Source organism: Cupressus sempervirens, chromosome 9, assembly GCF_028749045.1.
Source record: "Cupressus sempervirens isolate cs-2001-9-10 chromosome 9, ASM2874904v1, whole genome shotgun sequence".
NCBI lineage: Eukaryota > Viridiplantae > Streptophyta > Pinopsida > Cupressales > Cupressaceae > Cupressus > Cupressus sempervirens.
In genome coordinates this window covers 551,443,717-551,462,764 of record NC_143126.1, presented here as the reverse complement: position 1 = coordinate 551,462,764, position 19,048 = coordinate 551,443,717, and the positions used below count along the sequence as shown (strand labels likewise).

The 19,048-nt window shown below is 34.2% G+C and overlaps 1 protein-coding gene across 2 annotated transcripts in view; it reads left to right on the top strand.

Annotated features, from left to right (window-relative positions):
- Positions 1-1,382: 1,382 nt before the first annotated feature.
- CHL (chloroplastic lipocalin) overlaps positions 1,383-19,048 on the top strand; it is a 67,583-nt gene continuing 49,917 nt past the window's right edge. For both annotated transcript variants that reach the window (XM_089801017.1, XM_089801018.1), the window contains exon 1: positions 1,383-1,553. In XM_089801017.1, the coding sequence (XP_089657143.1) occupies positions 1,456-1,553 (98 nt within the window). In that variant the 5' untranslated portion in view covers positions 1,383-1,455. The remainder of the gene's footprint in view (positions 1,554-19,048) is intronic.

Here is a 19,048-nt window from a genome sequence, read left to right as displayed (position 1 = left end):
ACAATAAGTAGTAATTAGTATTATCAAAAATATGATAAGAGTTTTTCTAAATGTGATTATGTATGTATGTATGTATGTATGTATGTATGTGAAGTGCAAGACCATACAACTTTCATTTGACTTATTAGTTTTGAAAAAAACAAAGAAACAATTATGAGTGTTATAACAAACGAGTTAAACAATTTGAACATGAAGAACAAGATGATGTCAAACTAGAAGAAATTATAAAAAAGTTTTGATTTCAATAAACGCATATTTAAAGGTCACATTACAAAAGAGACTTATAATAATGAACAAGGGTTAAGTGTACTCTCATAAAAGTAGAAAAGTTTGACTATGTATATGGAAGCAAACTTTAATTAGATTCAATTGCTAATTTTCTTTTAGTTAAAAAGATTTCCAAACATTTGAAATAATATAATTGGATGTGTGAAAGCTTAATATATTTAAATTTTTGAGGGATAGAGTCCTTATACCATAAAAAATCATTAGATGGTATGTATTTCATATAAACTTGTGAAATTGATATTCAATTTTTATACTATATTATATATTTTGTTTGAGAGTTCCTTCTCTTGGATAAATGGTTAGTCTTTTGTTTAAAAAAAAATATAAATAATTAGTTAAGTCAAATTACTTTTGATTTTGTAGAAAATTAGTAAAGAACCAATAAAAAGTAATTTTACTTATTTTTGATAAAACCACTTACATTCAATTGTAAATTTTTAATTGAAAAAATAAATATTTAATAATAATTTAATAATATAAATACAAATATTTTTTAAATTTTTTTGATGGAGGGTTCAAACATAGATGCAACCCAACCAAGTATTTCAACTTTAGTAACGAAGGACCCATTGACAAATACTGATCATTTTGATTTTATATATTAGATTATAATATTACAAGAAGCTAACATATAATTTAAAAAACTATTTTTGATCAAAATTTATAATCAAATAATACATAATCAATCATACCAATTATTAAAATATACCTCGTTAATTTAAATTCTCATGTTATTATTATTTATTGTTTAAAATTATTAAACTGTCAAATATACACATCAAAGAGTTTTCTACAACAAAAACTCTCTTTTTCAAATCAACATAAATATCTCAGTCTAGATAATTTTTTAATTTATCTGTAAAATATACGTATGCCAATTTACTATTTCATAACTTATGGAACTGATTTAAGTGGTGGCATAATCCTCTGTCAATTCAATGGATTGAAAAGGGACAGGAACTTGGTGGAACTGGGGCATGCCAATCAGCACGAAATAACCTTATCCACGCTGATCAGTGGCAAAAGGTACCTAGCCAGAAGCTAATCCGTCCGTGACAGGCTTAAATCGAGACGAGTTAGATGATTTTTTTTTTATGACAGAGTGGAGTAGCGCAGATCAACCACAAGGATAAGTGTAAGTGGATTAAGAAGAATTCCGAGAAAAAGATGGAGTACAGTATGAGTCGGATTCAATCAACAATGGCTGCAGCGATCCCATCATCTGGTTGGTCGTCACCCATGGCATCTGCAATGTCTTTGCCAAGGTACCTCTCTTCGTCATCCATTCTCTTTGTTCCAGATTAATTTAGATTCTCATTAGTTTTGGGATGTGCCAACAAAACTCGAAACAATTATCAGAATTTGTCGTCGACAACACATCCATAACCAAAATGTATAAGCATTGCTGCTGCAGAATAGCTCTATTATGATCTTGGGGTTTTCACAGGGTGGTTCGTTTAAAACTTTTCGCTCCCCAAAACTTAAAGTTCTTGCTGTTTTATCAAACATCGAAAATTATAGAATGTGGATATGCTGAAAATGCCATTTATATTAACCTAATATAATCTGCCTTATTGATTTTTAAAATCAGGCCTTCAGGTATAAGAATCTAAAATGTCCAAATAATAGACAGATACACACAACTAAAACTGCTGTTCAGTTTCACAATCTACTTGAAATGCACAAATAAAATTGAAATCTCAAATACAAGATTGAGATTAGTAATATTTTTTCTTTTCAATCAAATCGTAAATTACTTTTACAAAATAAAATTAAAACTAAGATAAACAAACTTTGAACTATGATTACAAATTTAGATGCAGCATTCTGGATCTGCTCCAAACATGATTTGGAGTTTCTCCGAGCTTTGCAATGAACTGCTAACCCGGAGATAATGAAATGTAGAGTGATTCTCTTCCAAACTTACAGCTGCTGCTGCTGCACACACTCTGATTCACACGGAACACACGAAAAAAAACATTATTTATCGCCCCAAACTAAAAAATACCAACTTCTGATTATGCCCTTGACACTTTGTTTGTTTGGGATTGCATAAAATTTCCTAAAAAGTTTGAATTCGCCTACCAAATCAATTTTTACTGCAAGCAACCGCAGCATGTCAAGAGCTAGTTGGGGATTGAAATCTCAATGTCTGCACAAATTTTTTGGGCTGCATTTAACTCCTGACAGGTAGGTGGACTCATGGCAAGGTGAAATGCTGGAGACAACTTACTTTTAATCAAATACCTCCCATGTCTTACGCCGTCAAAACCTAAGTTTCTTGTTGGGCCCTCAAAACTCTCCCTATTCAAAGACTTGGTAAAAGTGTCTACTAGCTGCTGGGCAGACTTGCAAAATTCTATTTCAATATCACCATTCTCAACTAACTTTGACTTCAATATGCTTGTTACTTCCATGAAACACGAGATTTTTCGTCAAAGCTATTGATAAAACATTATCACATTAAATTCTGGTTCAATCTCCTTGATCTTCTTTCAAATTCACTAAGTTTATCCTTAGCCAAATAGCTTGACTTGTTGCTGCATTTTTTGTTAGATAGTCAACCTTAGCTGTGATTAAAGCAATTATAGATTGTTTCTTGGAAGCCCATGAGATTGCTCCCTAATCCAAATTGATTAGATAGCTCGATGTGCTCTTCCTATTATCCATTCTTCCTTTCCACTCACTATTTGTGTAACCAACCAATGTAAAATATTTGCTGCAATATTCAAGATACCATATCCTTTGGTACTATTCACATAGCTCATGATACTTTAACCTGCTTGCCAATGGGTATCCTTTGGATTCTCCATAAATTTGGAAATCAGATTTGCTGCTTGCATTATCTCAGATCTTCCTATCATGCACACTTCCTACCCAATTTCTATTTGTGTAAGTTTGTAACCAATCAACATAAATTCATTTGCTGCAATATACAAGATATCATATCTTTTGGTACTATTCACACAGCTCATGATACTTTAATCCGCTTGCCAATGGGTATCCTTTGGGTTCTCCAAAAATTTGGAAATTAGATTTGCTGCATGCATTATATCAGGTCTAGTTGATAAATAAATTAAACTTGCAAACAAACTCTTGTACATGCTCGGATTCACATTGTTATTGTAATCTTTGCTGCTCAATTTAAGACCTACAATCATTTGTGTTGGTGCAGGTTTAATGTTTTGCATTCTAAATCATTCCAAGATCTCATTTGCATACTTCTTTTTAGAGATAAACATTCCATCATGAATTGGTCTACTTATATGCCTAAAATACCTGAAGAGACCTAAATCTATCATCTCAAACTCTCTTTTCTGTAGCCTCTTTATAATTAATGATGGGGAAATCATCATTCTCAATAAAAATTAAATCATCTACATACAAGACAATAATCAAATCTTACCATTAACTTCCTTGATTATAAGAGTGAGCTCACCATCGCTTTTGCTAAAGCCATTGATTATCTAACATTAGTCAATGCTACTGTACTGTACCTGTGGGGCTTGCTTCAACCTACATGTGTTGCTTGTTTGGTTTGGAACTTTATAACCTGGTGGATGCTCTACCTACACTTTTCCTTTGGCAGACTTTATGTTCAATTTGAAATACCTTCCACTTGTACTAGGCTACAATTGCAATGACTGCCCACACAATTTCCATCCTTGCAACTGAAGCATATGCCTCCTCATAATTGATTTCAAATTGCTATTTCTACCCCTTGACAACCAAATTTGCCTTATGCCTTTCTATCATTTGTTTAGCATTGCTCTTGGTCTTATAGAGCCATTTAACCCCAATAACTTGCTTATCGGTAGGAAAGTTAGTAACTTTCATATCTTATTCATTTCTGTTCCATCTATCTCCTCATTCACTGCCTCACACCATTTCTATTTTTTCATAACATCCTCAAAATAAATTGGCTCACTATGAGAAAACAATGCAAAGTTTATACTTTTATCAATCTCTTTATCATAACTTTCATTTTGGTTTATCTCCAATAGACTCTTGGTCTTCCTTGACATTAGGGAGGTGAGATTGGGGTTTGAACTCTTGCTATTTTCTAATGCTTTATTGTGGAGGCCAAGTCTAGAGCTGTCTGAAACCTCTATTCACTGTCTTGTACCAATTCTGAGCAATCCAAGCTCTTTGGAGTCGATTACTAGATGTCCCCAACTACATGCCTTTCTGCCTATTTGCATCATGAGCTGTTTGGAGCTGTCTGTCTGATAGTCTGTCCAAATTTGGAGCGTTCTGTCCAACTCCATAACTGATGCAACAAGTTCTTGTTGATCTTCATATTCTTCATCGATAGACACCCAATTTGAAGTGGTTGAAGACGTGTGCACCAACCTATCCCATGACTCATTCTCAATGAACTGAACATTTTTACGAATAATGGTATTTTTTGTGGCTAGGTTATACAACCTCTATGCCTTGGATTCAAGGCTATAGCCTGTAAAAATGTACTTCTCACCCTTGTCATCCAACTTTTGCCTCTTCTTCTTTGGCACATGAACATAGGTCACATAACCAAACACTCTGAAATGTACAACTGTTCACTTTCATTTTCTCCATGCCTCTTATGGAATCTTGTCACAGGCTGCCTTTGTTGGATTTCTATTTATTAATTAAACTAATGTTGCTATAACGTCATCCCAATATTCATTTGGGAATCCCTTTTCTTTAATCATGTTCTTTGTCATCTCCATAGTGATGCTATGCATACTATATACTATACATATAGTACTTGAAATGCTAGCTATGAACTACTTGAAATGCTAGCTATGTATGATAGTATAAGTAAAATACTGAAATCACAAATGCCAAATACAGAGTTAAAAATACTAAATACAAACTATAGTATACTTGAACCTTGAAGTTTTATACATTTAATTTTGAATTACTAATTGCTATTACAAATTAGAACACTAAATAAAAAATGTCGAATCAACAAATGGAAGATTTATATTACATCAAAAATATGACAGTAGCACCACATGAATTGCAAACATAGAAACACCAGTTCTTATTTATATTTAGGGTAGTCAACATAACTAGCAAATTAGCAATAATGTACCTTATAAAATGCCCACATTATGTTTGCAAATGATCTGAAAACATCCTTCAATCAGCCAAATTTATATATCTGCCCATCCCCACATTCTGGCGGAGTTTGAGCAATGGTGAGGGGATGCTAAGTTCCTATTCCCATGTCTCTAGGACGTCTGTGTACCAGAACATGGAGATTTGGGGGGTGGGGGGTGTTGATGTTTAGCGTCAGGAGAAGCAAAACATGAATCATCTATGATGCCATTATTTGCAAATACATCTCAGAGATATAAGCATTTGTATTCTGTCATTGATATCTACTATACATTACAGAGATATAACTATGCCACCACTGTCTGATATGCATCACAGAGACATATGTATATGTAGATGTATTCATACTGATTTATGCATACATATACGTATGCATATATCTCTGTTATGCATATGGAATATTGACAGTAAATGTGCATGATGATTGACCAACTTAATTGGTTGGGTTTCATATTACTTGTGGCAGATACTATTGTTTTTGTCGGGTTCCATATTACCCGCAACAGATACTGTTGTCTTTGTCGGGTTCCATATTACCCGTGTCAGGTGTCATTTCCTGTGTCGGGTTTCTAACCTGTGCCTTGACTTCATTATGAATATTGTTGTTCTGCCCTTGTGTTGTTATTGAGCAACAATATATAAACAAACATTGAACAGTTTTCATGTTAACTAAACATGCCTCCGAAGAGAAATGTCCCTACGTGGCTTTTGGGCCACGTAGAGACATGACTCTTTGGAGTTATGTTTGCCTCTATTTATATATATATGTGCTCATTCGACTGCAGTGAAAGCATCAATAACAGGCTTTCGAATACCTGCAGTATAAGATCAGCATTATTGAATATTATTATTATTTACATCATTTGTCTTATAGTGATTCAGTACAATGATCGTTGCTGAAGAAGGAAGACCATTAAAAACTTTGCTGCAATCACAATGAAAGATAAGTACTTTCATTTTGCATATTTTGAATCAGAATTTATCTACAAACATTTTGTAATTGTTTGTCTATCAGAGATCCTTTATTTTCAACATGGTATTAGAGGTGCACTGATAAGAAAACCACTACAAAATTTTAATTCCGAGTCTAAATTAAAAAGAAAGAAAAGGTTTTAGTTAAGCATTAAAATGGTGAACCACGTAAGAATTGAAAATAGACTAGATGGAGCATCTAACTTTTCATCTTGGAAAATCAGGCTATTAATAATTCTAAGAGAGATGGAATCGGAAAATCACATTGAAACAGATTTACCTATGCCTGAAAATGAATCTGAGAAAGCAACATGGAAAATGCATAATAATAAGGCAATGAAAATAATCATAGATTCAATAAAAGATTATATACTTCCTTCCATAGCCAATCTTAAAACTGCATTTGATATGTTCTCCACTATTCAAAATACTTGAAATTAATAATACAAGTAGATTGCTAACTCTGAAACAAGATCTATTTTACATAAAAATGAAAAATGGAGAATCCATTACCTCTTCTTTAGAATTACTGAATTAAAGGATCAACTTGCTACTATGCAAAGTCAAATGGATGATAAGGAATTAAGCATGATTGCCCTTAGAGATCTTCCTCTATCATGGGAAACCTTCATAAGAGGTTTAAGCTCTTGTCCCGAACTTCCAAAATTTGATCAACTAAAGAATGAATGCACTCAAGAGGAGTCCAGATTAGCCTTCAGAGGTCTAATTTCAAATCAAGATGGTGACATCCAAGCATTGTATTCCAAATCAAATAAGAAAATAAAGTTCAAGCATAACAAGAAGGACAACAACAAAAATCACAAATCTCACAAACATCGTGACTGATCCAAAGTAAGATGCTTTAAATGTGATAAGCTTGGTCATTCCTACTATGTGTGTCCTGAAAAACAGAAAATTCAAGCAGCTTTAGCAAAAGTTAAAGAAGAAAATAATGAGAAAATAGATAAAGAAAATTATGCATTTATAGTAGCTCTCTCAAGTGAGTTAAGCACTAATCATAACACTTGGATCATAGATAGTGGAGTTTCTCGTCATATCACCCGATTTAAGGATAAGTTTGAAACCCTCTCAAATCATGAATCAGAAGAAGTAACTATTGGAGACAATTCCTTTCACCCTATTAAAGGAATTGGTACTTGTTCAATTCAACTAAATTTTGATATCACTCTTCAACTCAAGAATGTCCTATATGTGCCAAGGATTAAAAGAAATCTTGTCTCCATCTCTGGACTTGCTGATCAAGGGTACAAAATTGCATTTCAAGGAGATAGAGTTCTATCTTGGACTAAGAATTCATCTATTAAGAAAGCTATATCCATTGGGGTTAGGGATGGAAATCTTTATAAGCTTTGTAATTATCAAAATCCAAAGTTAAACTTAACTCTTAGTAATGATAAGTCAAATTCCATTTGAAATTTGGCATAGAATACTAGGTCACCTTAACTTTCGAGCTTTATCATTTATAAGTAAAATTGTAGAAGGGCTTCCAAATCTAAAATCAGAGCATTTAAGTATCTGTAAACAATGTGCTTTAGGTAAAAATATTAAACACTCCTTTCCCAATAGTGTTCATAATTCTAAAAACATACTTGAATTGATTCATATAGATCTTTGTGGTCCTATGTTAGTTCCCTTCCTTAATGGATGTCAATTCTATGTAATTTTCATTGATGACTACTCTAGGAGAACATGGATTTATTTTCTAAAACAAAAGGAGTCATTTGAGGTCGTATTTAAGTTTAAAGAATTTAAAGCCCTAGTTGAAAATGAATTAGGACAAAAGATCAAAATCCTTAGGTTTGACAATGGGGGTGAGTTCACATCTGATATATTTAAAAACTTCTGTATTTCTGTTGGGATTAAGAGGGAGTTTTCAGTACCTTATAATCCTCAATAGAATGGAATAGTTGAAAGAAAAAATAGATCTATTGTTGAGTCAGCCAGGGCCATGTTACATTATCAAAATCTTCATTACTCCTTTTGGGCTGAAGCATCCGATACTGCTGTCTACATTCAAAATTGTTGCCCTCACTCTATATTGGAAAACACCACTCCGGAAGAAGCATTTACCTGTGTTAAACCTGATTTAAGTCACCTAAGAATATTTTTGGATGTTCGGTCTATATTCACATACCAAAAGAAAAGAGAACCAAATTAGAGCCTTCCGAGAAAAAAGGAATATTCATTGGTTATAGTGAAACTTCAAAAGAGTACAGGATCTACATTCCTGGACAAAGAACAATTGAGATTAGTAGAGATGTCATATTTGAAGAAGACACTGCCTTCAAAATTTCTAGTAATAGTGATGAATCCATTTTAGAAGAAGATCAAGCTACAAAAATTGAGAGGGAGGATAATTTTGACATCTCTTCCATGTCAAATCATATAGAATTAGAAAACGTCAACCATACCAATAAGAAGAGACCCCTTTGGGCCAGGAAAATGTTAGCTGAAAATCAAGTTGAACCAGATGATGTAATTCAAGAAAGAAAAAAACTAGGAATCAATCCTGTTATGTTGCTATGCTATCTGAACTCATAAAATCTGAACCTACCAATGTTAAAGAAGCACTTTCACATCAATCTTGGAACAAAGCTATGATTGAGGAATATAACTCTATATTGAAAAATGATGTATGGGACATTATACCAAGACCCAAAAACAAATCAGTTGTCTCTTCCAAATGGTTGTTCAAGATTAAACATGTTGCAGATGCCAGTATCGGAAAATACAAGGCAAGATTTGTAGCCCGAGGTTTCTCTCAAAAGGAAGGTATTGATTATGATGAGACTTTTGCCCTTGTTGCCAAGTATACTTTAGTCAGAACAATCTTAGCTATTGCTGCATCTAAAGGATGGAAAGTACAAATGGATGTCAAAACAATGTTTCTCAATGGAAAGATTAAAGAAGAAGTTTATGTTGAACAATCAGAAGGGTTTAGTACTTTTGATTGCAAGACTCATGTTTGTAAATTGAAAAAAGCACTTTATGGTCTTAAATAGGCTCCCAGAGCTTGGTATGAAAGAATAGATAATCATCTACTAAAATTGGAATATGCCAAAAATGAAGCCGATCCAAATCTATACTTCAAAACTGAAGGTGATGATGATATGGTTATCTTTGTATTATATGTTGATGATTTGCTAATTACAAGTGATGAACATCTTATAGAGAAATGTAAAAAAGATCTCTTTGCTGAATTTGAAATGAAGGATTTAGGGTTACTTCACTATTTCTCAGGGTTAGAAATCTAGCAGCTGGACAACTGTATTATACTAAATCAGGAAAAATATACAGTTGATATATTAACCAAGTTTGGTTAACCAGCCGCTACACCTATGGAGATAAACCTACACAAACTAAAAGATGATATGAATGAATCTGAAGATGTGGATCCTACTTATTACAGACAAATTATTGGATCCCTGATGTATCTGGTTAATACCCGTCCTGACATATGTTATGCAACTCATACCTTGAATCAGTTTATGTGTGCACCTAAGAAGATACATTTGTAGGAAGCTAAATACATAATGAGGTATCTGAAGGGTACTATTGGAATGGAAATCAAATATGACAAAGTCAATCTTGAGCTAACTGGATACTTAGATTCTGATTAGGCTGGAAGTTCAATTGAGCGCAAGAGCACTTCAGGATACTGTTTCAGTCTTGGATCCAGTATGATTTCTTGGACTAGTCGAAAACAAACTTCTGTAGCCTTAAGTTCTATCGAAGCCGAGTACATTGCATCTTTCTTGGGTGCCAGAGAAGCAGTATGGCTTCGAAAGTTGCTCTCAGATCTCTTCAAAAGACCTTTGAAGCCCACCGTGATTTATTGTGATAATCAAAGTTGTATCAAGCTTTCTTCTAACCTTGTGTTTCACAATCGCTCTAAACACATTGAAATTCCATTTCATTACATAAGAGATATGATTAATTGAGGAGTCATTCAATTGGAATATATGTACAAATGATCAAACGGCTGATATCCTTACCAAACCTCTTGCTAAAGTGAAACTGAAATACTTCAGGGAAAGACTTGGTATGATTATTTGTAATGGAAATTTTTTGAAATAAAAGAGTTGTTCATTTGTTTCCACTGTTTATTTAATATTATTTTATATGTAATGAAAGGATGAAAGGTGACGATCTTTCATGGACATATTCAGTTGTAGAAAATTATTTACAAGGTGACGATCTTGTAAATAGTTGATTATTTTTGAGCTTCTCTAGATATTGCTTAAGTGCAAGTAGAGATTATTTTTGGGCTTCTCTAGACATTGCTTAAGTGCAAGTAGAGATTATTTTTGGCCTCCTCTAGACATTGCTTAAGTGCAAGTAGAGATTATGTGTATTATCTCTAGACATTGCTTAAGTGCAAGTAGAGATTATGTGTATTATCTCTAGACATTGCTTAAGTGCAAGTAGAGATCATTTACTGTTTATGCAGTATTGCTTATAAGATGACTCTGACTAATATTTTTACCTCTCCTTAGCTTAAGAGGGAGTGTTGATGTTTAGCGTCAGGAGAAGCAAAACATGAATCTTCTATGATGCCATTATTTGCAAATACATCTCAGAGATATAAGCATTTGTATTTTGTCACTGATATCTGCTATACATTACAGAGATATAACTATGCCACCACTATCTGATATGCATCACAGAGACATATGTATACGTATATGTATTCATATTGATTTATGTATACATATACATATGCATATATCTCTGTTATGAATATGGAATATTGACAGTAAATGTGCATGATGTTGACCAACTTAATTGGTCGGGTTTCATATTACTTGTGGTAGATACTATTGTTTTTGTTGGGTTCCATATTACCCGCGACAGATACTATTATCTTTGTTAGGTTCCATATTACCCGCATCAGGTGTCATTGCCTGTGTCGGGTTTCTAACCCGTGCCTTGACTTTATTATGAATATTGTTATTCTGCCTTTGTGTTGTTATCGAGCAACAATATATAAACAAACGTTGAACAGTTTTCATGTTAACGAAACATGCCTCCGAAGAGGCATGTCCCTACGTGGCTTTTGGGCCACGTAGAGACATGACTCTTTGAAGTTATGTCTGCCTCCATTTATATATATATGTGCTCATTCGACTGCAGTGAAAGCATCGATAATAGGCATTCGAGTACTTGCAGTATAAGATCAACATTATTGAATATTATTATTATTTACATCATTTGTCTTATAGTGATCCAGTACAGTGATCGTTGCTGAAGAAGGAAGGCCATTAAAGACCTTGCTGCAATCATAGTGAAAGATTAGTACTTTCATTCTGCATATTTTGAATCATAATTTATCTACAAACGTTTTGTAATTGTTTGTCTATCAGAGATCCTTTATTCTCAATAGGGGGAACGTGTCCCTGTGTTTCACTGATTTATTGTTTATTTTTGCATTTAGTTATTGCACTTTCCATTCTAGCTCCCATTCTTACATGTTCTTAGTTTCATTGAAAATATCAACAAAAATCAAAAAAATCAGAAAACCCGTAAAAATTGGAAAAAGAAGAATATAGAAAACTTCAAAAAAATCAAAGAAACTAATAAAAATCAGAATTTTTAGTCATCAATTCAGAGGGGATCTTTCATGTGGATTGATTTCCTTCAACCACATTCATATCAACCACATTTGCACTTTGCTTTGACTAACTATTGCGCTTTTTCCAACACTCACTTGCATAATGACTAAATTTATGGCAATACAAACACTCAACATTACTCTTATCATACCTTCTTCACCAATATTGCACATTGTGAATGTTGTGAACCTAAGTCATTGGTTAGGGTTTGGATACGAGAACCCGATATGTGGGTTTCGTGAATTGCTTTTTTATTTATGGTTTGTATGGGTTCGTGTTTGTGGGTGTATATATATTTATATGCATATATATCAAAAAGAATAAGAGAAATATACATAATTGTAAAACTACATCATTTTATAGTATGAATCTATGATGCTTGATCATTGATCAATGCCAAATGTCAAAAATAAACATTAAAAAATTAAATAGTTGAAATGTCAAATCTTCTTTGTGGAAGGTATTTGGCACTACACAATCAAATACAATCACCTCATTTCAAACTGGCAAGATGGAGAGAGCAAATGTGAAAAAAGGTGTTTTTGGAGGCTTCATAATGGGCTGTTTTAGGGTCACAACAAAAAACTAATAAAAAATGTTTATTTGTGTTTTTGGACCAAATTTTTGAGTCGGACATTGTGGGTCCTCATGGGTCCTTGCTCGATCCGCCTGGGTTCATGCTGGGTTCAGCCAGGGTCTATGCCCAACCCTGTGGGACCCACAAACCCATGAGGACCCACAGGGCTAAGCACGGACCCTGCCTGTACCTAAGATAAACCATTCACGAGCCCAAACCTGGTTCACACCTGGACCTGGTTTGAGGGTCCAAGGTGCAAACCTGGTTACTTAGTTGTGGACTGATTTCCTTCAACCACATTTGCACTTTTCTTAACTTTATTGCTATTCTTTTCCAGCTCTCACCTGCATAATGACAAATTTCATGGCAATAACTCAACATTGCTTTACTTGCTCCCTCATGGATGTGTGCTCATCCCAAGCTATCTCCTCCAACACCTATGTCCAGTTGTGCCACAACCTTTGTCTTTTGAGCACTTTCCATCATTGTTTTTACCTCTCCCCCTACCTCTTACATCAGCTCGAGCATAAAAAATTTAAAAGCATGCTCTTGGGAAGATGTTGCAGATCTATTTAAATGTTACTTGTGTTTGCAAAGAACCCATTAACTAATCCACTATCAATGTGGAGAGATCTTTTGCCTCTTAAATGGCAATGACTTTGGTTTGCATCAAACCTTTGAGATAAAACTTTTGAGGACTTTCTCCACAATCCTCCTTTCTCCACAGTTTCACCATTTGTCCTCAATCGATTCAACAAACGAAAGACCCTTGTGAAAAATTAAAATGGATTCATTGTCCTTCATTTGGAGAGTCTCAAAATCTCTTCGGATCATTTGGAGCTTCACCAGTCCAACTTTATCAGTATCTTTGTAGCTTGTTTGGAAGATTTTCCAAGCTTCTTTGGCATAGTGCGATGGGAAATATTACCTCTACCACGGTTGTTTCTATCAAGCTTAATGCTTTTGCATCTATCCTTGTCTCCTTCAACTAGGTCTTCTGATTATTTGTGAGAGTTACAAACTAACTTGTGTTAGCCACATCAACAAACTCACTGACCACAATATCCCACAATGTTTGCAATCATGATGGTCTTTAACTGTTTTTCTCAAACATCATAGTTTTGCCCATTAAAGGATTGTGGCTGCTGCTAGGTCTTTCCTTCATCTCCGGCCATCTTTCCTACTCAAGAAACTTCAACACCTAAAAAAGATAATGCCCAAACGCGGGCCACAATAGCTTTCATACCATATAAAGGATCTAAACTGCCCAAATAATGGACAGAACCACAACTGAAATTGCTGTTCAGCTTCACAATCAATTGGAAATGCACAAATAATATAAAATCCCAAATGCAAAACAGAGACTAGCAATATTTTCTTTGTTCCATTCAGATCTGAAATGACTTTCACAAAATCAAGGTAAAACTGAAATAGACAAACTTGACCTATGATTACAAATTTATATGCAGCATTTTGGAGCTGCTCCCAAACATGAGTTGGAGCTTCTCTGAGCTTTACAATGAACAGCTCGCATGGAGCTAATGAGTCTGGAGCAATCACTGCTCTCTTCCAAACTCACAGCTGCTGTTGAACACACTCTACTCAGAGCACATGATATGCTCATTGATATCCTATTTGTCTGGGGTTGCATAACTTCCTTCTCATTTTCAAAATTTGAACTCAATTAATTAATTCCTACTGCAAGCAGTTACAGCATGTCAGGAGCCAGTTGGTGATTTAGATGCCAATGTCTGCACGAATCTTCTGGCATGCATTTAACTCCTGACAGGTAGGTGGACTTGCAGCAGGGCGAAAGGCTCAGGACAACTTAATTTTAATTGTAAAATTCCAACACCAACTGACACCATTAAAATAATTTCTCTTAATGAGTACATTTTGTGCTATATCTCATTCCCAACGCAGTTTTGGGTAGCACTTACATTGAAAGAACATAATTCACAAACCACTCAGGATTTTTCCATCCAAAAGCACCCACTTCCATATTTATAAATTGTGGTTTTTTGTGTATGAAGATCACTGGGGTTTCAGGCTACATCAAGTTTCTTAAGATGCTATGTAAGCACTTCTGCATAATAATTCAAATTACTCTGAAATTCATTCTAAATTTACTTTGGTGATACATGAGCTATGTTGGGTTGAGTTTTTGCAGCAAATATCTATGTAGCACTAACAATGCTGGAAACTAATATTAATCTAGGCTGGAAATGGTTATCTAGCCTTTGGATTGCACCAATGCATAAGTCACACTTATGTACAATAACTAATGCATCAGTACATCCTAGGAGCTGGATACCCATTCCTCAAATACACTGCTTTCATGAAATGTAACATTTGCAGATTACCTACCTCAATTATAAGGATAGAAGTTAATCATTTATGGCATTAGTGGGCTATGTGGAAGGTTTTCAAAAGATAAATTTGAATTTTCAGAAAAGTGAGGACATACACGTAAGACCCTAGACAAAAAGTGTATGGGTGTCTATGCAATTATACAATCCAATAACTGTAGGTTTTTTCATGCAATCATGTACTCATTAAAACATCAATTCGAAAGTACTCAATTATGTCACTAATGAATTTTCACTTGTCAAGAAAATACCATAGTTATTAGCAGTAGGGATACCATATTGTGATCCGCATAGTTGTTGAGCAATTTATCAGAGGTTCTCAGAAACAGTAATGTAGGTCGTTGGTCAATTTAAACACTATTTTAATGGGTTGAAAGATTTGTTAAGCTTCCTAACTCAGGCTAAAAATATTAGAAGGAAAAGACAAATTCAGGTTTTCTGAAAGTAAAGGGAATTGACACACAATTGCCCTTGGACACATAAATTCTTAGTCACAGGGGCTTCAGCTCTTTAGAAGAATTTGTGTCTTTGTTTGCTGGTCACTTATAATTAGGTATGGATCTGTTCTATTGCTGAAGTGGGTACTGTCCTGATTCTTATTCTAGCAATAATCATAATGATCTGTTCCATGGATGATACTACTTAACTGCCATATGCAATTGTTATGAAATCCAAGGCTAAGATAAGTTTGTGATTTTGATTCAATTGTTCGATTTAAGGCTGAAATGGATTCACAATGAAATACATTTTCATTATTGATGATGTATAACTAGCATAGATATCGTAAGTAATTCTATCTAAAATACCAAGATATAATACATATCAATCTTGAGACACTTATTGTAATTTATTCTTAAGTTCTTAGTTACTGGATTCGTGCCCTAGAGGCTGGATCCAGATCTGCATCCGTGGCTGGATTTGTCCGGATTTTAATTTTTATTTTAAATTTTTTTTTTTGTATTTTTTTCTTAGTTTTTTTTTTTTTCCAATTATTTTCTTATAATCATTATGGATTTGATCCATAGATTCATACTTTGAAATGATTTAGTTTTAGAATTATGTATATTTCTCTAATTTTTTAGTATATATAATGCATATATATACACACACACACACACACACACACACGAATCCTCCATGAATCATAATTGGGAAAAAAAAAAGTAACGAATCCACGGATCCGATTCATGCGCCCAAATCGGATTCGTTTCACAAATCGGTAACTAAGCTTAAGTTCAATAGACACCTTGAGATTGATATTGGTCCGTGTTTATTAGATAGACATATTTAAGACATCTATACTAGATTATGAGGATTCTAATAGAAATAAATCTATTGAAACCTCCACCTTCTTAGCAACAAAATATTGATAACAGAAGTCATTAATGGCCATCCATAACTACATAGCAGTTTACCACGAGGATGGAAAAGAAGAGATAAAGCATACAAAAACCTTATGATAATAGGGGAAAACAATCAACATAACTTTAGAACCAAATAACAAAAATCAGAAAACACATGAAAACAACTAAGAACCTAAAGATTAATGACTCTGGAACACATTGGGTTGCAAGCAATGAAGCCTCTTATACACATAACATTCCACCCTTTGTCATGCCTCTGCATTGAGGGAAGGTTTTCAGCACCAACATAAGAAATAGGAGCAATAAACATAAAAATGCAATGATCGGGCACTCTACCGATTCATTGGCCAAGACTTGCTCAAGGTGTAATGAACAGCAATGATTGCTAGCAACGTTCAAGGCACTAAAAATAATAATCAAGTGTTCTCAAGGAGTGCAATGATGACTAATTGCGATCTAAACAGATAATAATTAAATTGTTCTGGAGGGGTACAGTTAAACAAGAAAAGGATAGATAATTTAAAAAACATTTCCCTCATCAAAGAATGCCCACTCCTCAAGGAATAATGAGATATAAATGCAAGAGGGCTGTGACGGAGAGAGGGGCATTGAGCAATTAGGTACTTACAAATAATAATTAAATTGTTTGAAGGGTTGTGATTAAAGAAGAAAAGGATAGATAATTAAATTAAAAATCATGTCCCTTACCTCCACTCCTCAAGGAATGATGAGATATAAATGCACGAGGCTGTGACAGAGAGAGGGACATCCAGCAATTAGGTACATACAGCAGTACATCACATCAGCATTGAACACCATTAAGGAACTCAATACATTCAACAGATAAATTATTAATCAAGCAATCGAACCTCTCAGCAAGATCATTATATCCCTAAACACCATCTTCAGAAATACAGAAGCAATTAAGCTAAGCAAGGACTGAAGCGATTCACAAGATCATTCAACACCTATATACAAGAATTTATCTGCAGATGACTATACTAGGTTTATAGGATCTGCCTATTTACAAGTACTTCTGATATATCTATGTATATATGTGTTATTGAATAATAGAGAATGCTGAGATAAATATTTATAATAGAATATGAGATGTCCCAATTGTCTGCAACACACCTTGTAGGTAGGGTTTGAGGTGTAAGAGGGGGGCAAAAGACTCATGTAACGAGGCCAAATAAGGGCATTTGCATCATATAAGGAGGCCAAGAGAGCACTTACACCATGTAAGGAGGCCAAGAGGGAATTTGCATCATGTAAGGAGGCTATGAGAGCACTTACATCATGTAAGGAGGTTAAATGAGCACTTACATAGGATCAAGAAACCCCCTTATGACTGCAATCCAAATTCTGCAAAGTGGCATGTGTCTCTTAAGAGGATGAGATATTGATAGGGAATAAGGTCGGAATGACCCAAAATTGGGGTAAAACATTTGAAATAAAATATAATAATATATCTTTATCGAGTGACTTTAGCAATAATAAATCTATCCTTTGTGAATTTAATTAAAATGTTATGAATAAATAAATAAAAATAAACAATAAATAACTAGATAAATGTTATGGTAAATATTAGAGAAAATAACATATCTATTGTTGTAATATATCATTATAATAAACATTATAATTATAATTAAGATAATCTTCAATTATGATAAATAAATAAATATTGTGACTCAAACAAAGATTAGTGTAAAAATAAATTTACAAATAAACCAAACATGATCATCGGAAGAGTCAGCGTTATAAATAAATGAAGATTATCATAAAACATTAAAGATTATGGGTCACGACCAGTCCCTACGGTCGTGACCTTTGGCCGAGCATCATTATTTACATCCAACCCATGTCCGCCGGGAAAAAAAGGACAGAGGCAGAAATGCGGAATAAGAACAGCAACCGGCAGCACATACAAAACGGCTGAAGGATTAGACACACCACTTGCCATGGAGGAACCAGCAATCACATTTGTCCCATGTAGCATCACGTACAGATCTGGGAGAGCAGCAAAGGAATACTTGCAGACGGCTACATAAATAACAGCACTAATCCCTTCCAGCAGCAAAAGTCAAGCATAATCCATTATCACTGCAACACTGGAGATAACAGACTCGAGCCAAGGTTAAAGTTGCTGGAAGTTAAGAAGCACTGAGTAAAGAGGAGATTGTCATAAAAACTTATCATTCCTATCAGGAATCAAGGCAGAGATATAAGATTTTTGAAGGTTAGTAAACCAAATGGCTGAATGCATATTCAGATAGAATGAACATACCTAAGGTAGTTCAATAGGCTTAAGAGGAGAGTAATCTTCCCTAAGAAGGATGGATGAATCTGATCAATCATCCATTAGGCTTAACAAGAGTGATTGTGAAAGGACGTCACTTAGTGGAGAGCTGTTCCATTATAGGAGCCCCAAGAGGCCCTCCCCCAGGAGCTAAGTGATTGATGATGACCTCTCCTTAAGAAGGAAGTAGAAATTAGGATATAATCCTAAATTTCTATATGTTTAATGTTTCATGATCTCTTTTCTTTTAAATTACTAAGTACTAACACTTGTACAGGTTTAATAGTCAGAGGAGCGTGAGAATATTTTGAATCAAACATTTGGGGACATCAGAGTGGTATCAGAGCATCAATCTTGCCATCCCGAGGGCAACATTCTATGCAAACCTACGAAAGAAGAACAAAGAAAATGACCATAAATGAAATGGCTAATGAATTAAG